The following is a 21,684-nucleotide window of genomic DNA, read 5'->3' on the forward strand; positions in this document are numbered from 1 at the left end:
AAAGAGAGCCACGGAGACAGCAAACTGGCTAATTTGCCGTGCAATTCCGGGCCAGAAATTCACACGTACCGCTCGGACATTGGGAGAAGACCAAATCACCGTTGCACAACGGCAATCTAGCTGCGGTAATAACCTTATTAGAGGTATTGCTCCTCTAGATCCAGACTAAGATTGCCTATGCTAATATTCCTGTGTGCAAGAGCAAGACAACAGCAAGAAGAGGGTCCTCGCACCTTCCATATCCAAGAGGGGCAACTGCAGAAGGGTAAAAAACACCCAGACTATATTTACTGTTGTCTCCCCATATTTCCATGAGCTATATTTATAGCTCAAGTGTGCAAGAATTCATAACATTTCTATTTGTCATGATGTTTACCGGGAGGAGACCCCGGGGACGACCCAGGACACGCTGGAGAGACTACATCCTTCGGCTGGAACGCCTCTGGACCCCCCCCCCCCCCCGGAAGAGCTGGATGAAGTGGCTGGGGAGAGGGAAGCCTGGGCATCCCTGCTAAAGCTACTGCCCCCGTGACCCGACCTCAGATAACCGGTAGAAAATGGATGGATGGATGGATGGATGGATGATGCTTATTCAACCTGGCTTTGACATGCTATCACCGCTATAGGTGTGTTATTTACATAGCAGGAAAAGTGGTGATAACAATTGAATTATTAGGAATGCACAGATAAGTATGAAAGAAGACTTGACAACAACGATTGCATCTTTCTGCCATTTGAAAAAATTAATATGATGGTCATGCTTCAGAAGGAGTACCACAGTGGAACGATCACTTGAGAGCAATAATTTAAACTAGAAGTATTAGGTGGTGCTCCATCAGACAGAGAGGTGAAGTAGGACTAGTACTTGGCCTCCAGAGTACATTCCACACTAATGTAGACTATTGTGATAATCACTGGACTGCATGGCTATGGATTGTAACTTTTAAAAGGCCAATAAAAAAAAGTATGTTACAATGCTGTGTGTCAAAGTCAAGTGGTAAGGCTGCAAAAGCCAATTCTGAGCGTACCACCCCATTGACAATCCACTGTACTCTACCCCTAAAGGGACGATTATTTATTAAACTCATTTACTGCCAGCCTTCCCAGTTAACATGGATATTTGAGTTCTAAAGCCGTCAATGGCAGTGAACGTGTTAAGTGTAAGATCAAATTTCAGTGTTCGTCCAGAAGACTTTATATTATAAATTTGCATCAATTACTTTTTTCTCTCAACAGGTTCTAGGTTAAATTAAGCAGTTTAGCCAAAATGGTGTGCACCAACCAGCGGTGGCACTGTTGAGTCAGTTGCAACTGCTGTTTTTTCGTATAAAGACTGACCTCACATCAGCCAGGGGCGGTGGAAGAACTTTAGAAGTTGGCGGGCGGGGGAGCGCTGATTGAAATGTTCTTGCCTCAGTATGTTTGATTCCAGTATGTCTTGAAAAAGGCTATTGTGGCCGAGCAAAGGGGCACATCACACCCCTCAGTTCTGCCGCCTCTTGACGTCAGCTATGACAAAACAGGAGTTCAGAACATTGCCGCTATATGTGAACTACAGATATCTGCGTCAGAATTGTAGATATCTCTAACTCCAATTTGAGATATCGACAATTTGATTCGGACTAGTCATAATCTCTAATTCGGCTCAGTTCAAGCCCTTTTCGGATATCCAAAATCTAATTTTGACTAGTTGAACTCAAAATGTAGATATCTCAAACTTGAGTTATGGATAGTCATAATTTAATTGTAGATATCTGTAATGCACAAGCGGCCATCCGGAATTGAATCGTGGATATCTGTAATGACGAACTCCTTACGCAATGAATGGTAAAAGTGACATCATCATATTATGTTGCAGATATGTACAATTCAGTTACAGATATCGCTTTCTCCTGTTTTGTCAAAGTTCGGTTAAAGGTATCTTGAAAGAACATTTCGACTATTCGAAACATAATTCAGAATGACGTTGATGTCTACAACGTTAATTCTGAATAGTCAAACTGTGAATGTTAAGAAGGCTTGCCATCTGCCCATGTTTTCAACTCTAGTGTTTTTTTTCTTTTTTTTTTCTTTTAACTTGTTCTTTTTTCCCCCTATTTTTTTTTTATCAACCGTTTCTGCCTTTGCTGGCGTCACACGGTCGCGCGCGTGCCCGCGGCCGCTCTCTCTCATCTCCTCTCCGTCGCGCACGCGCATCCTCACTCGAAGTGCAGCGAGCGTTGTCGGGAAGCCGAAAGCGAGAAAAGGCACAAAAAAAAAAGGGAGAGAATGGAGCGCACGACTCGGCTACGGACGCTGGAGTAAACAGAAATAGTCCTAAGAAACAATTCTAGACACGGTCGAAGACGGAGAAAGTCGCGGAAGAAGCTAAAGTTAGTGTGGGGAAACAGTTTGAGACTCTTTCCCGGACGCCGATTTGAAAACATGGATGCACTTTTCTCTCTTTTGCCGGGACTCCTGCTCCTCTTCTCGGCGGTTGGGGACATCTCCGGGCAGATGCCAGCAGGTAAGAAAAAAAAAAAAAAAAAAAAGAAAACTGTTCGTGTTGTTCATAAATGGAAACTTGCGTTTGATCATTTAAGCGAGTTCCTGCCAGGTGTGTGTTTTTTTTTTTTTTTTTTTTTTTTTTTTTTAATTTTAGGCGGAGCAGGAAAAGTTGGCAACAACCTGCGGGCTTGTTGTATCGTCTCCGAAATGTTCTCAAATGTGCTGACATGCCATAACGTGTCAACTTTTAAGGGTTATTTCTCGTAAATTGTCGCTGTCGGTGTGGGGGGAGCAAAATGTTGGTTTTCGCCGCTCGGAAAGCGAGGAATGTAAACGGACGGAACGGAGAAAAGTTCTCTTCTTACTCATTCATGTTGTTGCTTATTACTTTTGCTTTTATAGCTGTCAGTGTTATATGTCACGCATGTGTTGGTGCAGTCCTATAGTGCCAAGTGTCGAGACCGTCGTGGGCATCATGATGATCGACGGGGGAAATTTCATGTACAGTATAAACGTGTCTTGTGTTATTTGCAAACCCAGACAGAACTTCTTCCTGTCCCAAAAACTTTGCTGATCACCAACGAAAGCGCAAAGACGTCATACTCCTTTTGAAATTGTAATCGTAGATCAAATGTCACTACTTTGTCGTTCAATCTCCACTGTATGGAAGTAATGCTCACCGTTGTATTGGGTTGGGATGAAATATAATCTGTGGTCGTTGTAAAACAATATTGGTAAACAAGTCGATATTAGCCTAGTTTCACCTTTCAATGTGGTGATGACGAATGCAAATGTTTTGTTCATATTTACTGCATGCTGCAAGTCCACATAATAAACCATAACTTGTGATGGACGCCCCCCCCCCCCAAAAAATCTACAGTTGGGTCTTCGCCCACAGACTTGTGTTTCAAGTACATTTTGTATGCTTCCTTTTGTGTGCAAAACTTCAGTAATGTGTTGCTGTATTGTACGGTATAGATAGCTTTTATTTCAAAACGATTACCACTCAAGCGCTAATATATTGTGGGACTGTTGGTATTGTTTGCAAAATAAGGCAATAATGTGACGTGGGGCTAGGAATTGAAAAGTGTTTCACAATATACATTGCAATTCCTACCTCCACTGTGTGTGTGCGCGTGCGTGCGTTTATTTGCAAGATCTGACCTCCAATCTCACCTCACTAAAGCTTTATTAAAGGTGACTTGTGCACACCATGCTTCGTTTATGTGCTGGGGATTACTATAAACTGTATGAGGGGAAGGAAGAGTCTGCTGCAGCGTGCCCAGGCTCGTTGATCATTTGCATAAAAATTACACATTAATTACCACGTCTTCGGTGAGTTTTATCGCTCGGCCCCTCCCTCCTGTAGCCCACCCTTGCGTCCCCTAACTACTCCCCAGGTTCCCCTCCCTCTGGGCCATTTGGTCTGCAGGGTAACGAATGCGTGGAATTTCTTTGAGGCCTCCCCGGGAATGCGAGCGCAGTTCATTTGCAAGTAAATACGAGATGCTGCTTTACATAGCCTTGTGGTGGGTCGCCGTTAATGTCGAAAACAGTTGATCGTTTCGAAACTGTAAAATACACTGGAAGCTCCAAAACCGAACACAAAATGGTTCTGCGACGCTGGTTGACTTCCAAGTTGTAGTTTAAAAAACAAACAAACAACAACTTTCCCCGAGGAAATGATGTAAAGTGAATTGGTTCCAGGGTCAAACTGTCACCATATCGGCCAAAGAAAAGACAATACTTAAGACCAGTGGTTCTCAAACCACCTCAAAAATACTTGGCTCTCCAAATACCACCTATTGATAAACAATAAAATACAGTACAGTAGCGCAGTAAGGCCAAGTGTTCATAAAAAATGCGGGAGAAGTTTTATTCCTGTAAGTTAAATTTCATAATATTGTAAGTCATTGTAACATTATGCACAGTTCAGTTTGAACATTTATACTGTGCTTAAATATAAGAAAATTGTACTGAAATAAGCATTACATTAAAATGTATTACAAAAGTGAGAAGAAACAGTTCTAAAAGATGAAATTCCATTGATTGTTTAACACAATCGGAACTGTACTTAACAAATGTATTGCGCTTGATTAGGGCAAAAAAAGTTTAAGCCAGTGTGAAATTATGCACATTTAAATAAGTGATTCATTTGCGTACCATACGAGGGAGCCCGCGTACCACGTTTTGAGTACCCCTGCTTTAGATGTTTTGTTGGAGTTTTGAGGCATATTTTCTTCAGAACTGGTTGAATTCCAAATTCTACCACTAGCTATAAGCTAGCTATAAATGAGGGCATTTGACTTTGGAGGTTCCATTGAAATGACAAAACATTGCATCGAAGTGAAGGCCACTGCCATTTTGTCAGAACATATAATGGTTACATCCAAAAAGAAGACGGCTAAGTCAGTTCTTCTGTCTTACACACTTGAGAATATGTGATCATTCCATTGAAATGTGAGGCTATGATTGGTTGAAACGGTGAATGACAGCAGAGATGTGTGTCATGCGTTCTCTTTCAAACACACACAATTGCAGATCAGTTGAAAAGGAATTAAAACTGTCAAATTACTTTGCGATTGTTGATGACCTTTCTCTAAATCACTCTCATTTAGCAGCACTATCTGCTCCTTTTCCCGTTTTATAATGTCCCAATGAAATGATGCCGAATTAAAGAATGGTGCTTAATGTGAACGGGGGGGGGGGGGGGGGGGGGGGCTCTCTGGCGTCTGCGCTTATCATCGCTGCTCTGCGGCAACCTCGTTTCGGCTTATCACCTCCACGCTCTGAGTAATAAATGTGGCCCGGCGTGTCTGCTGCGCTGCTTTTACAATGTCAATAAGTGACCTGCATGTCAACATGACAACTTCTCTAAATGCACTGACCCGCATTGACAGCGTCTTCAATCTTAATGAAGTGCAATAATTGTGTTCCATTAGCTTCCCTGGGCGAATCACATCAGAGCTGCTTTAATCATAATTGTAAATTTTGTTTTTGCATTTTGAGTACAACTAAGTACAAATTTGGTTAAATTATAATGACTTCATGGGACCGTTTGGAAGATGAAATAGAAATGTGTTTTTTCCCAGAAAAAAAAGACATGAGGAAGAGCGAAAGTGAGGAGGAGGAGGGAAAAAACCAAAAACATGCAACCATTGGTTTTTGGCCGTGGGCATCTCGTCCACTCAAGAGACTGTGAAAACGGCAGGAGGGGTGCATCTGTGTGTTTTTCTGTCCGCTTTGTGTGTGTGCGCTGTCACTTAAAGAGAGGCAGTGTGGTGCTTTATAAGCCTTCTGTAGTAAAGTGATACAAAGAGAAGCATGTGAAATGTTTGCGTCTCATTTAGATTCCCGTGAAAATCCTTCCTCATTCTACTGTGGCCAAATCAAAGAAGGTTTTTATTTATTTTCTTGTTAAAAGTAATGCTTCAGTCTGCTGCCGTGCCGATCTTCCTTAATGTCGTCGTCTCCTCAAATCAAACGCCTCTCTGCTCAAAGCTTATCTCTTTCTATGGATTTCAATTTGGTTGCAGATTAAAAAAAATCTTGAAAGTACTGGCTCATTTCTTCAGTGGTTTGGGGGATGAGGTCTGCAGGCACCCACACGCGCGTGTGGAAAATGTAATTAATCTGCTCAGAGAATTCATTAGCTAATCCCTCATTAGAGTTGTGTGCTTGAATGAATCGGAGGGTTTTGCATTGAAAGACGTATACTAACGCAAATAGTTTGACCTTCCAGTCTCATGCACAGGATCTTACTCAGGTTTTCCAGAGTGAGTGTGATATACGACTTGGTCTTGTATGGCTGTTTACTCATGAACTGAATAGTCCTGTAGTATGGTCCCTGAGCAAGGCATGCAACCCCCAGTTACCTTGGGGTGTGCAATTTGGTTACATTCCAATGCTGTTTGTAGGGGCTTGTCATTGACAAATACAGTGGGGTCCTTAGTCTGCGACGTTTCTGGCAGACTACATTTTGAGGTAACGAGTGGCGAAGGATATGCTGAATAGCATGAAAGAATGCAGTAAGAACGCCCTCACATGGCACAAGAAAGCAGGCACCCTCAGTAACTGGTACTTCCTGTTTTTTGTTTGATTGTTTAGTATTTAGTAGTATTTAGTAGACTTTACACCGATTTTATCGGGCTGATCGGTATTGGCCGATATTTTGGATTTTATGCTGATCGGCTTTAATGTCATAATGCGCCGATCCGATCAATGACGTTATTGATCGGATCGGCGAATTATGACATTAAAGCCACACATCAATGACGTCGTTGATCGGCTCCGCAAAAGACATTTACTCCGCGTCGCCATCGTGCAGAGTACATTTGAATCCAAAAGCAAATTTATTTTTAGCCTTGTCACGCGTCTTTTGACGCAGTATTGGAAATATCTGACGGCCAATAAAGTTATTAAAAAATAAATAAATACAAAAAAATAAAACATGTCGGCGGTGTGGAACAGACAACATGTCTGAGACAGACAACACGTTATCAGACTACGACTAATTTGCTCTTTCACGATTGTCAGACTACTGCAATAAAATCTTGTATTCCGAGACCACTGCCTCCCGTTTTTTACGATCATTGGGCTTTATCTTGTCAACTCAAATGCGACCTGATACACTCGTTACCGTGGCGACGACAACAAGAGTGGAGCGTGCCGACTTTGTATTATAAGGACAAAATGGGGAAAAACGTGTGTTGGTGGTCACCGGTGCTCAGGAGAGGACGTTGGTTTAAGGCTTGCTTGAGATATGTTCACTTACTTTTAATACGATACGGCTCGCAAGCAGGCAACAAAACGTTATGTAGCCTAGCAAGCTAGTAGTACCACAAACGGTTGGACATAAACATGCCGCCGTTCTGTTGAATCATGCTTTAAATTTTCGGTGTGGGTGAAGTAATTAAATGAATAATAAAGTAATTTAATTACAGTAAGTTAGCACCCATTATTTCTGTCATGTAATGTTGGTTTGACCTGACTGATTAGAATACACGATCTGACTAGAGCAGTGATTTCCAACCTTTATGGAGCCAAGGAACACATTTTACAATTGAAAAATTTCACAAAGCACCAACAAACAAAAATGTCCCAAAAAGTGGATACATTAATAACTGTATGTACTTCCTGCCATCCAATTGAAGATATTTGTTCTATCTGTCACTATGTCAGAAATAGATGAACAAATACACATTATTTATTGTAAATATTTTTGTTTGAGCAATTAAGTACACAAGTATATGCAGTAAATGAACAGGTCATTTAAATACACATACCTCCATCTTGTGATTGGATCGTTGATCGGTTATCGTTTTTTTCAACTCGCTGATGGGTGATCGGTCCCAAAAATCCTGATCATGTAAAGCCTAGTATTTAGGGCCTACATGTGGTTTTCATACAAATACTGAAATTATGACTTTACTACTGCATTAGCATAGGTTACTGATAGACTACAGAATGTTCATACTGATAAATTTGTGTTAAGTTGCACATCTGCGACCTTTTGCACAGAGCTTTAATGCACAAATTAAAAATGTGAACAACTATGGTGATGATACCTTACTTATTTCCAACGGTCGTCAGTCCGGGCATTAAGTGTTGCATGAAGGTTGCCAGGTATTCGTCAGGATGTCAACCGTGACGGTGCTGAAGGAAATGGAGGGAGAGAGTGTGTTTGCAACTGATCCCAAATCCAGGAAAGATCATATCCCTGATGAATGATGGTGTTGGTCTAATGCCATCCATCTTTATGGTGCCCTGTTGGGCTCAGGTCACAGCTGTCTGTACGCGAAAGCATGCAACTCTCTGCTGCACTACATACACACAATTCAAAATGCACTCACACACACTCTTCCACACATGGCTGCATAATGTTACACTCAGCTGATTAATTACATTGCGGTTTTTCACAAAACACACACAGCTAGTAGGCCTTATTCTCACAAGCACTTAGTTGGAAAGTAAAGTGCGCTTACTGTCGAAACATAGTGGAAATAAAGTTGTAATGGCGATGTGGCTGGTGTGCAACAGATGATGACAGACTTGGAAATAAATATTTTCAGGGTTAACGGCAGCAGAGGTTAAAGCTTGGGGGCAGCCATGTGTTGGTTTAATTTGGTTTACGGGAACATGCGCAAGGCTCTCATCACTTCCGATGAACATTCACAACCAAGTATGTGCCCCGGTGTCAAATTATTTGTATTTATATAGTTTATTTATTTTTTTAAAAAGTTTTGTCTTATACCGAGCCAGTATAAAATGCACTGTTTTGTGGTTAATGTTTCTCTTCTTAATATACTGAATGAATATGTCATGTGTACACTATGTATCTTATCTAAATGTATCTAATGTCTTATTTTGTTCTCTGTTACTTTCTTTGACCCAGCTCACATGGGGCGCTCTGAAAAGGGTGAGTTTCAATCAGCCAGTTAAGTGCTAAGCTCCATCTCACCATCATTAGTTAGCCTCTCATCTCCACCTTTTATGCAGAGATTATTTTTACACATTGTTTCGTTGGTGTTGGTCCTTTGTCACCCCATCTTCAAGATGTGATGTCAATATTAACCATCACATTCAACTTGGGTATATCGTTCGATTTCAGTGTTGGAAACAAGCTCACCTCACATCATCGTGTTCTGGAACATTACTATCACGCTATGGTAGAAGCATGTAGTTTGGATGTAGAAATGGTTCACACAGAACGGTGACTATTTTATTACCTCCACCAAGGAGTTTAAAAAAAAAAAAAAAGTATTTATTTATTTTTTGTCCATTAGCAGAATGCTGCAAAAATGTCGAATAAATTCTCCAACAGGACACAGGAGAACAACGGTGACTATTTTATTACCTCCACCAAGGAGTTTTTTTAAACAAATATTTATTTATTTTTTGTCCATTAGCAGAATGCTGCAAAAATGTCGAATAAATTCTCCAACAGGATACAGGAGAACATATTAAATGTAGCTGTTGGTCCATTTGAACAAGGTCTGTATTTCTTAACAAATTATCCTTGAAGATGTGCAAGTGGCACAAGTGTCATGTTTAGTATTTGTCATTTTAAGGGGTTATAATTCGTTGGGCCTTGGTAAAGGGTTATACTCTGCTGAATAACCATTTAACCATGATTCCTAAAAATATTTTTGACCAAAACCTTTTGCAGGTGCTTTGTTGGTCTTATCTGGCCGGCTGTTGGTAAATCCATTTGCCATTTGTGTATGCTGGCGTTCCTTCACCTGTCACTCCGTGAGTAGTTAGGCAGCTGGTGGCATTTTTAAAGTGTCCAGGTGCTGTTTGTTTTAGCTAAGGCTGTTCCCTATTAAATGAGTACAGTACTCCTCCTCCTGGGCATATCCATTGACCAACATCAATACAGCGCTATTACTTCTCGTGAGCTAATTCGACTTGCCGTCTTTTGGGCACTGTGTGACGCAACAGCGGCGCCACATTGTTGGCCCAAAGGAGCTCGGGATAGCCCACCTCCTTCCACGCTGTCTCACACACATCTTCTATCTTTCCTCCCGCTCCGTCTTCCCCTTTCACACTCCAAACACTCCCACCAGCTGCTTGTTGGGAGTTGGTTTTCATGGTGAAAGTGACAGCTTAGTAACATAAACCACAGACGCCTTGCATAGCCGAGGCAGACGGGGTGGTGTTGGTCGAGCTGTACTTTCCCACAAGGCTTTGCGCTTATACTTTAAAAGAACATTAATAGTTTAATTTGTGTTCAGTCACTTTGTGGTAAAATCGTAAAACTGAAAAAGTTGCTGTTTGTTTTCAGTTGTGCGTATAGTTGTGTGTTAGAGGATTGTGTAGTTCTCAGCTGTAAAACACATTATTTAATACAAAAATAACAGAGACCTAGTAGAAGTGCAGCGGTGCAGAAATACTGTCAGTTCACATTAAGCAGGACAGGCTCTTTGGCACATTTTACATGTGTTGCAACTAATCTCAGTAGATATCAACTCAACTCTGTGCCTGAGACAATGGATTTGTGACCACTTTAACTGCTCCCTCAGCTCTTACGACTTTCACGTCGTGAAGGTCAACTGACTGTACTGTATAACTAGATGCTGTTTGTCAAATATTTTTCTGAAAGTGGACTTGATTTATTTGAGTTATGATGATTGATCAGTGGTTGTATCAGTATAGTTTGCTTTTGTGGTTTGGTTTCTTTGGCAAGTTTTCATTTTGTTCCTCCTAAGCATAATTCTGTTCCTGAAAGCATTTGATATTTAATAATCCAAGGGAAAATGCCATTCTTTCACTTCTAATTGTAGCTAATACAAAATAATACTTTAAAAAGTGTTCAAATAACCCTGAGGGAATAGCTATGAAGTTATTGTTGTGACAGGTAACCAACTCTAAAAATGCCCTGAATGTTTGGCAAATGTTTGATGATACTGAGGCCATACCAAACTACTTAAACCAAAAGGTTTTGGAAAATTAGTTGACGCGCTTGGTTTGAGTGCAACCAACTCAAGATTTTCAGTTTGCAGTGACTGGGACACCAACTGTCATTATAAAAAGGTACATTGCTTGAAGAGTGTCTATAAATAGCATGTCAATAGGAATTTCTCCACAGTGTGTTGTTTAAGGGCATGCGCTTTTTTAATGTTTATTTTTACTGAGCTCAAAAGGGATGAATTAGACAAGCCAAGATAAGAAACTGACTTTAAAGTGGCAAGTAACATCAGTATTTGTTCAAGAGGAAGATAAATCATCCATGAAAAGTCAATTTATTTCACTTTCGGAGACTGCTTTTTGGACGCAGAGTAAATGTGACAGCCATCTATGTTAAAAATGTGACCGTGGGACTGAGCCTCTTTATAACTGCCTTCAGGTGGCCGCCAAAGGGCTCTTTTGTGCATCCCTGTCTGTGGCTATGGACACTGTCTGAAGTGGTTTCCATTAGTCCAGTTAGGAGGACATCTGTCATCAAAGCAGCATCACACACACACACATCCACACCAAAGTAGCTATAAGCAGCTATGCAGTACACCATAGCTGGTCTCATTCCTGATCCCAGTCATGAAAAAATCCCAGGGGATGTTTTTCTTCAGACCCTCTCAGCTACCCCCATTTCTACTGTCCTTACATTCATGTCCAGTAAGTCTCCTCTTTAAGCTGATTTGCTTTTAAGATAGCTGGAAAGCTTTCGAGATATCTAAACCCTCCTCTTGCTGGGAATCAAGGGTTTACAGACGGATGACTGCTCCATTAAGATTATCTCCAACTCTATATCGTCATATTGGGCCTCTGTCAGGAGGGGCAAATAGTTCAATTGTCAAGCAGATATTCCAGAGTGAAAAATGAGTGACAAGTTGACTTAAAAAACATCTGTCTGTACAGTCTTGTTAGATTTTAGAAGTGGTAGTTTTAAATTTAAAATACCCCTGAAAGGAGAAATGACCAACAACAACCAACGAATAATTCGCACGACAATTTGACTGCTGCTGTTTTGAGTCCCTTTATAACATGTTCTTCAAGCTGTTGAATCGGTCATAACAAATTGAGAGCAAGTCAACGTTTGAGCCATCTGAAAACTAGGAATGCTCGGTTGAGAGGTTCCAATTACTCCGTACACCCTACTGTACACTACACAGCTAAGAGCCCAAGATGAGACTTGAAATCGGTTCAAAAGTAGGGTGGCCAGCACATAAAAGCTTAATCCGAACATATAACCAGTTAAAAAATTTTTGGGTTGATCATTAGCCATCCAAAATGCTCTGTGTTTCTGAACCTCTATCGATCAGACAAACATCACAGCCTGACTCAAATATCTTCCATAGTCATTAAACCACCTTTCTGCCTTTAAGGGACACCTTTGCTTTATTTCCAAATGTATTCATGTTGCATTCTTTGTCACCTGCCTGTATAGTTTCCTTAAATGATTTTACACATTCATCTGTTCGGCTGCCATCTGTCTTCCTGCCTTTTCTAACGCTGTCCCTGCCAGTCGGCGTGTGTCCAGATTGTCAGGGGATGGCGGGTTGACTGCAGACGCATGGTCTGACTGACGGTGATCCTGTGCACGAACCTGCAGTCCATCACTCGTAACAGGCTGGCACTATGCAACATCTGCCAGTCAGTGGTCTCGATTGACGGCCTTTGCCTCGGCTTTGCGAAGGGCCACAAACGAGTGACCATCACCATAGCTACTTCCATACAGTCCAACCCTCTATTTTACACAAGGAACCCTAACTACAGTAAACACAAGAACACGTTCTGCTTGTCCAATAACAAACCTGTGAAGTTATTTGAATTTTAATACTACAGTGAGTTCTTGCCACAAACCTAGATAAGATGTGGTTAAATTCTTAACGGGCGGCAATGGCACAAACACAACATTGAAGTTTTATATTGGACACAGCCTTGAGGCTTTTCATGCAAGTCTTCTTTTCTGTTGCTATGCACAACAGTTACATCCTAATAGGAAGAATTCACACCACTGTGATATTTGAACTAAGCTGACTCCACTGTGTCTGCTGGACTTTCCTCACCTCTCATATCCACATTCAACTCCCAGAAGTCAAAATCAGTCATTCCCCTCCTCTTGGAATTTATTGCACACTAACATAAACAACACAACCGAACCTCCCCCACTTCTTGTGTATTCTTTACTGAATTACGTTGCCCCCCCTCCCCCTCCCCACCCCTTTCATCCTCACCTCCTTTGCCTGTCCTCTTTCTCCTCCAGTTTCTGTTTTTCCCCTGCCACCAAGAGCCAGGGTGGGATTTTGTGTGGCTAAATCCAGATGGAATGGTGTTGTATTGCAGGGATAAAGTCTGAAGATTATTTATTATAGGTGGAAATGGTAAATGGTAAAGTAGGTCATATTAACAGGGGAGCGACATGGAGATTCAGAAATCCCACAAATCCTCCTGGAAATAAATAAGGCAAGCATATCAGAACTTTTGGAAACATGAGTAACTAAATATATCCCAATGCTTTGTTTCTGAAAACCCAAATATTAATTTGCCCTCATATAAGGCAGGAAAGAACTGGTTTGTTGGTTTGTTACATGAAAAATAGCTGCTGTGTGATTTTCAAACTGAACTGAAAACCTGTAGAACAGTTTCTTCCCACCTTTTCATTTTCGCCTCACTCAAATCTTGCCAAGGTCTCTCAGTATTGCCTTTCTTTATCACTTTGTTGCCGTCTCTCAAACTTCTTCTGGAATGCTTCACTCTCGTTCTCCTTGCTTCGTTTCTACTCGCACACACACGCTTTGTCTGTCTTTATTCACTGTCTTATTGTATTAAGTGACTCGGTTAGCAGTCACGATGTCTTTATTGGGCCAAAGGTAAATAAATTGTCTATGTAGAAGTGTGTGTGTTGTGTGTGTGTATGCGTGTGTGTGTGTGTGCGTGCATGCGATGGGAGCTGTCTTGTTGGAGTAACAGCAGATACAGCGATGCCTCCCCATGACATTTGATGTCTCTTACATTTTGGTTTACAAACATGGACACCCTCCCGCACGGGCGCACACACAGTTCAGACACTTGAAAACCTTAACTCAGAATTACTTGTCTTACAGACTTCTCGTAGAAGTACGATTAGCGCCACTGTTAGACTGTATGTCAACTCCACCTTTGAAACAGTACTATTAGCAGTCAGTAAGTTGTTTTTTTAATCAAGCAAATTGTCCAGTGGTAAGAATGGACTCGCTCAAGACAAAACACTTCAGTAGCAACCTGGAGAAAGTGCCTTTGCCCAGTGAGAGGCTTGCTTTTCCATCAGGCATGGTTATAGAGCTACTGTTTATTCGCTAAAGGTCAAAAAGGTATAAGCCTGGGAGGGCCTCGGGTTTACTGTGATTTTTTTGATCTTATCTACAGAGCTTTTTTAAATTCTTCTCCAGGTGAACTATTCCCCAGTATGTAAAAAATGTCTCGTGTTATGCAGATGGATCCTGGCTCTGATTTGAAAGTGATTTAAAATCACGTTAAAAAAAATATATATATATATCTTTTACAGTGTTGTGATCCTATGCATTGTCTTGGTCCACACATGCTGTACAAATTTTGTCCTCAAACCACACACACAAAAAACTATCCAGTACACGACAAAGCAACAAGTGCTGCTAAAACCTTATACAGTAGTTGCCTATAATCAGAAGCCTGAGGAAAGTCATTTCTGGTTAAGGTACGATAGCAACAATGGTGAATCGAGGGGCATTGTTCACATGGGCTGAATCATTTGGATCACAATAGAATGAAAAGTTACCATGAAACACAACCAGTGCAAAATATAATCCAAAACAAACCTTAATAAGGAAAGCTTTTGTTACTTTGCCCACTAATGTGAACGTATCAAGCTTTCATAGAACGCGGCATGAGCTCTCTCTGTTTGCGCCCTATTTCTTTTACACACAAATGTGCACATGCATGCACATGCACACACACTTATTCCAGAGGCACACATGGATTGCGAAACAGTGGGAGCCACATGTGGTTTAGGCTAGCCACACTTTTACCCTTGTACTGGCCCCAAACTTAACCACTTGTTCTTTTTTCACTTGTTCTTTTGTTCATGGTCAAGTACAACTTGCCTTCACCATACGCTTCTCTGTGTGTGTGCTTGTCTGTGCACAGTATTTTGTGTGGACTACCAAGGCCATAGGCTTGTGTATGCTTGTCACCATCTGAGATTGTAAACAGTCCAACAGCAGCATGAAGGATTCAACAGTTGGCAATCACTCTGTGTGAATTTTAACACCATGATTTCATGAGTACTGCTTATCATGTGGAGCATAAAAAAATACTGTTGATCAATGAAGATTTAGTGTGTTTTAATTGGGGTCATAATATGAGCTGTTATTATGTAGTGTAAATTTACGGCTAAATAATCGGAGGGTCAGCGTTACACTGCTGAAAAGCTGAAGTGCGTGCTCACGGTTTTGTCCTTCTGTTCATTTTGGATGCAGGTAGATTGCAGGGCTTTTCCCCAAGCGCTTCCAGGAGTAAAAAAAACAAAACAAAAAAGGTTGTAACTATCATATTATAGTAACGACTTTATAAGTCTAGTATGCATAACACTGCAACTGATATTCAGCTCCAACAAGGCCTTAGTTGTTTCATAGTATCTGACAGTTTTTAGCTTTTGCCACACTGAGTTGCACAATGATGACTCAGCGCTTCCGAGGGTATGAATCAGACATGTTGTAGAACAGATAAACAATTCTTTATTTTTTATTTTTTTAAATGGCATGCTAAATATGAGTTAATCACTTGGAGCAAACCTGTCTGATTTTATGAGATGTGTAGAAGAGGCTACATGGCTCCTGTGAAACTTGTGAGCATATTTTCAAAGATTGGCGGGACAGAATAGCTAACATAGTGAGTGCACTCTAAAAGAACTTCACAAACATGTTATGAACTGCAAACTGTTCAGGGTGAGTCCTTAATACTGTGGCACATTTACAATGGCATGGATGAGCATGTGTACTATGCTGGCTGTGAAACAAGTGACACATATTTGCACTTCCAGTCCGATGAAATATAAGGTAAAATGGGACTATATAATTCAGAAGAGAGGTGGGCAGAGAAGCGTGTGTGGGAGAGGAAGCAATAGCTGCTTCAAGTGTGATAAGGAACTATGCAAGAACAGACAAAGCGACACAAACGTGCAGCTGCACTCTTTCATTCCTGTGCTGCTTCATATCTGCTGATAACTATGTAGCAGTGATACAGAGGGAGGGAAAGTTTGCATGATTGATAGTGCTCAGTCAGTTACCCTCCCCCCGTCCTACTTCTTGACTAAATACTTATTCACACTTGTGGGAAAACAGACCAGGCTCTGGTTGGGGTATGCACAAAGACTCCAATCTCAAATCATTAGCCTACTTTCATGCATAGTCCAGAGAAATGGACTTTGACCCTCAATCTAGTAGGTGTGTTTGCTTACTCTGGTTACTAGCTGGAAACCACCACCAAGAGTTCACAGGTTTCTATTGTGAGGTCACTTTGTTTGTGTTTCAAGGGTCTGTTTCTCTTTCACATTCTTGTGCTTTTGGCAGGCCCAATGAGATGAAGTGGAGGGTAAAATGACTCCTTAAGCTCTGTTAACCCCATTACTAACTTCATGTGTAATGGTTTTGTTAGTCAGTATCCCTTGGACAGGCAGGAAATTAGTCACAGTTTGTTCATAAGAATTTTGTTTGACAATTTGAAGTCCTATTTTGGGCAAGGCTCTTTTTTGTTCACTGGGTTCCAGAGAAAGCTAGGTATAAAAAGGCATGATCTGTTTTATGTTGCCTTTAAAAAGCGGCAATTTTTCAGTAGCCCCGTTCTGTGTACCAAGCACTGACACAGAATGGGGGAACAAAATGGGCTTACAACTTTTTTGCCTTCTGAGGTTATATCAGAGCCATAACACAGCTGCGTCAATAGCCTGCCCTTTGCCGGGTTCCGTGTAACAGGAAAAGACAGACAAACGTAATGTCTTTGGGTATGATGCAGCACTTTTACGGACTCAGTGTAAATCTTTTTGTCCGTCTCCTGTATCACTCCTCTCTTTCCCTTTGTTCTGTCGCTCATTACACCGATCACTCAGCTTTGTCTCGCTTGATTATCAAGCGCACACAGTTTCGGTAAACATGAACATCGCTGACCAATGTGGCGTGGAAGGATGCCGATGCTCATTAGTTGTAGAGGAGAGCAGCCAAATACATTATTATAATGTTGTATAATGTTTAGTCAGCTGAACAGCATGCATTTGTTGCTTTGTAGACTTCGGAGAGTGTCGTAGAGATGGACAATAGCAGTCTATATTTTTTAAAAGCACTGTAGCAACATATATTTCCACTCTACTTGCTACTCCTGTCATCTGTGTTTAATTGTGTTCAAAAACATCATTATAATTACATTCATATGATGATCGGAAGTGGCAGATAAAGTGACTTTGGCTCGATGCATATTTTTGTGTGTCTGGAATGTGAGGTTATTTTATTTGGTGATATTTTGACTTATCCTCAGCTCCTTTGTTAAGAGATTTTGTTTAGGCTTGACTCTGCATTTAGTTCTAAAACTTCTTGGGAACATAATTGTTTTGGTGATGTCCATGTTTTTATAACAAGTTGATAGTTAAATTACAACCCCAATTCTAATGAAGTTGGGACGTTGTGTTAAACATAAATGAAAACAGAATACAATGATTTGCAAATCATTTTTAACCTGTATTTAATTAAATACACTACAAAGACAAAAAAAAATAATAATAATAAAAATACACTACAAAGACAAGATATTTAATGTTCAAACTGATAAACTTTATTGTTTTTAGCAAATAATCATTAAGAATTTTATGGCTGCAACACATTATGGCTCCAAATAAGCTGAGAAAGCTTACATCACCTTTTCTTTTAACAACATTCAATAAACGTTTGGCAACTGAGGACACTAATTGTTGAAGCTTTGTAGGGGGAATTCTTTCCCATTGTTGCTTGATGTACAGCTTCAGCTGTTCAACAGTCCGGGGTCTCTGTTGTCGTATTTTACGCTTCATAATGCGCCACACATTTTCAATGGGAGACAGGTCTGGACTGCAGGCAGGCCAGTCTAGTACCCGCACTCTTTTACTACGAAGCCACACTGTTGTAACACGTGCAGAATGTGGTTTGGCATTGTCTTGCTGAAATAAGCAGGGGCGTCCATGAAATAGACGTTGCTTGGGTGGAAGCATATGTTTCTCCAAAACCTGCATGTACCTTTCAGCATTAATGATGCCTTCACAGATGTGTAAGTTATCCATGCCATTGGCACTAACACAGCCCCATACCATCACAGATGCTGGCTTTTGAACTTTGCGTCCATAACAGTCCGGATGGTTCTTTTCCTCTTTGGCCCGGAGGACACAACGTCCACAATTTCCAAAAACAATTTTAAATGTGGACTCGTCGGACCACAGAACACTTTTCCACTTTGCATCAGTCCATCTTAGATGAGCTCGGCCCCAGAGAAGCCGGGGGCGTTTCTGGGTGTTGTTGATAAATGGCTTTTGCTTTGCATACTAGAGTTTCAAGTTGCACTTACAGATGTAGTGCCGACCTGTATTTACTGACATTGGTTTTCTGAAGTGTTCCTGAGCCCATGTGGTGATATCCTTTACATATTGATGTCGGTATTTGATGCAGCGCCGCCTGAGGGATCAAAGGTCACGGGCATTCAAATGTTGGTTTTTGGCCTTGCCGCTTACATGCAGTGATTTCTCCAGATTCTCTGAACCTTTTGATGATATTATGGACCGTAGATGATGAAATCCCTAAATTCCTTGCAATTGTACATTGAGGAACATTGTCCTTAAACTGTTTGACTAATTTCTCACGCACTTGTTCACAAAGAGGTGAACATCGCCCCATCTTTGCTTCTGAATGACTGAGCAATTCAGGGAAGCTCCTTTTCTACCCAATCATGGCACCCACCTGTTCCCAATTAGCCTGTTCACCTATGGGATGTGCCAAACAGGTGTTTGATGAGCATTCCTCAACTTTCTGTCTTTTTTGCCACCTGTCCCAGCTTTTTTGGAACATAAAATTCTAAGTTAATGATTATTTGCTAAAAACAATCAAGTTTATCAGTTTGAACATCAAATATCTTGTCTTTGTAGTGTATTCAATTAAATATAGGCTGAACATGATTTGCAAATCATTGTATTCTGTTTTTATTTAACACAATGTCGCATCTTCATTGGAATTGGGGTAGTACACTAATCTCATATGGTTCCACTTGACTAATTAAGACTTGTCTTAATTAGTTGCCATGGATACAAATGATGTGTAGAGTGTTAAGCATGTAAAGGTTATGAGTAAAGGACCGAGCACAGTTAGCCCATATTCGCCTGTCAGTCATCGTGTGGGCCAGGAACGTATTAACTAACTACACTCGCCACTTAGTTAGAACTAATCAATTTTATTTCGTCACTGTTTTTGTCCTCTTTATCGGAAATCCTCTTCATCGTTCTCTTTTAGAGGCGGCAGGTGGACAGAGAGAGGAAATATGAATTTCAAGCCAAAAGAAAACAGCATGAGATGCTTGTGTATGTGATACTTGCTCACTGTTGACTTTGTGCTCTCGGTTCTTCGTTCATTATGCATGCAGGGATTTCAGTTAGCCTAAATGGCAGGCTAGAGTCAGATGCTCCGTTCTGTCGGACTACCTGTGTGTTTGGAAGCGTGCGTATGCTTGCTTTTGCAGTAGTTAACTCTGGGATGAATCTTAATGGCCATCATTAACCCTTTCACCCTGCCTTATACACACACTGACACACATACACAAGAGAGCCTGTTAACCAGAATGATGTGGTCAGTAGAATGCTCTGAAATGAAGTGTGTGCATGCACGCTTGCGGTGTGTGTGTGTGTGTGTGTGTGTGTGTGTGTGTGTGTGTGTGTGTGTCGAGTGGCAGGTTGATGGGGGCAGATTGACACAATTGCTCTTTGAGGATCCACTCCGACACAAAAGTGGCTCGATGGAGGGAATGCATTGCTGGTGATCCTCCAAACATCAACCGCCCTCTCCATGTGAATAGCTTTCATCCTTTTAAATGAATATAAAATCTGTTATTTTTTTATTTTAACAATAGTTTTGCCAAGCTTTGTTTTATTGGAAAAAAAGTGTGCCAACTGCAATCCTTTCCAGAAAGCTCATTGAATTTGGGAGGATGGAGTACACTAGTTGGTTGCAACTCAACCTTTGTTGCAACCTTAATCAACTAAGGTCAAATGCCCATCGCTAGTCTCATGTGGTGTTACGCAGGATTGTGTTATGAGCTCTGATGTTTTGTGTGACTGTCAAATTGTGCTCTCCTGTTCCATTCTATTTAGGACCTGATTCAGCCTTTGTGCTATAACACTTCTCTGCTCATATGTTGCAGCATTGAGGTGGCAGAACCTGAGTTCAGAGCTGCTAAATTGTGGTTACATGATGCCAATGGCTTGAATCTGTCATTTGTTTGTGTGCACTTGTATGTGTACGCCCATCTGTTACAACCCCCTGTTAAACTCCTGCGGCACTAGTGCATATACGGAACACACACACAGGTTACAGCTGGGAGAATCCCCTCGCCGTTCCACCCATCCTCCTTCCTTCCACCTCCCTACAGAGCCTCAGGACTCGTCCAGGTGTCAATCTCCCCCCCACACCCTCTTTGCTCTTTTTCCACACTTGTCCGCCTTCTCTCCGTCTGTCCTCTTCATGTTTGACATGCTTTTGGACCAGCAACAGATTCCTCACATGCGGTGTGATAGTTGCTCAGGGTATAAATGAATGAGCCACAGGGAAGAACATGCAGACGTGACAGAAAGGTTTGACACAATTTGACCAAGTACCGTAATTTCTCGTGTATAATGCGCAGCCATGTATAATACACCCCCCCAAAGTTGACCTCAAAATTCTGGAAAACCCTTCTACCTCTGTATAATGCATTTTTACGATGCATGATTTCGCTTCTATCCATATGATCAAAACATGAAGTATTTTCTGTATTTTGTTTGATTTTTCAAAGAATTATTCTTAAATTAAGCACTTTATTTGAACACGAAATTCAGAGCCCTACTTTTATTTAGTAAATGAGAAAACACACAGTTGTGCTCATATGTTTGATTACCCGGGCAGAATTTGTAAGATGGCTACAATTCTTTAAAGAAAACATGAAGGGCCAGGCGAAAAACATTGTTTTATTTTAATGGGATTCAAATTAAACTGTCAAGCATTTCAGAAAAGCATTATCATCAAATAAAACATAACCATAAAGAAATGAATGATGGTTGTTGTACACTCATCAGTCATTTAAAAAAAGAATATTTCACAAATTCTGCCAGGGTATGTAAACTTATGAGCAAAACTGCATATTATGCAGTCATTCGTATCCCTGTCATATTGGAATGAAAGTGTACACCTTTCTCATAACCTCTAGATGGCGGCATGCGTTTATAAAATGGGAAAGTTTTTTTTTCATTTTCCCCTATACCTATGTATAATGTGCACCATTGATTTTTAACATGCGCATTATACACAAGAAATTACAGGATACAGTACAGAGTTTTGCTACATTTCCTCTGCCTGAAAGAAGGGTCAAGAGAAAAAAAACTCAGAAACTGAAGGTGAGAGCACAAATTTTACAGAGGAACCCACCTCCGAGTCAAACACAATCTGATGCAGATTGACTTCCAAGTTGTTCTACCTTCCCAAT

At 40.9% G+C, this 21,684-nt stretch overlaps 1 protein-coding gene across 17 annotated transcripts in view; it reads left to right on the forward strand.

Moving 5' to 3' along the window:
- The first annotated feature begins 2,202 nt into the window (after positions 1–2,202).
- Positions 2,203–21,684, forward strand: part of ptprk (protein tyrosine phosphatase receptor type K) — a 99,193-nt gene continuing 79,711 nt past the window's right edge. For 16 of the 17 annotated variants that reach the window (XM_061705014.1, XM_061705011.1, XM_061705013.1 and 13 more), the window contains exons 1-2: positions 2,203–2,506; positions 8,882–8,905. In XM_061705014.1, the coding sequence (XP_061560998.1) occupies positions 2,425–2,506; positions 8,882–8,905 (106 nt within the window). In that variant the 5' untranslated portion in view covers positions 2,203–2,424. The remainder of the gene's footprint in view (positions 2,507–8,881; positions 8,906–21,684) is intronic. The other variant, XM_061705015.1, reaches the window with a different exon arrangement.

The sequence above is a fragment of the Phycodurus eques genome, chromosome 18, assembly GCF_024500275.1.
Source record: "Phycodurus eques isolate BA_2022a chromosome 18, UOR_Pequ_1.1, whole genome shotgun sequence".
In the NCBI taxonomy this organism is placed as follows: domain Eukaryota; kingdom Metazoa; phylum Chordata; class Actinopteri; order Syngnathiformes; family Syngnathidae; genus Phycodurus; species Phycodurus eques.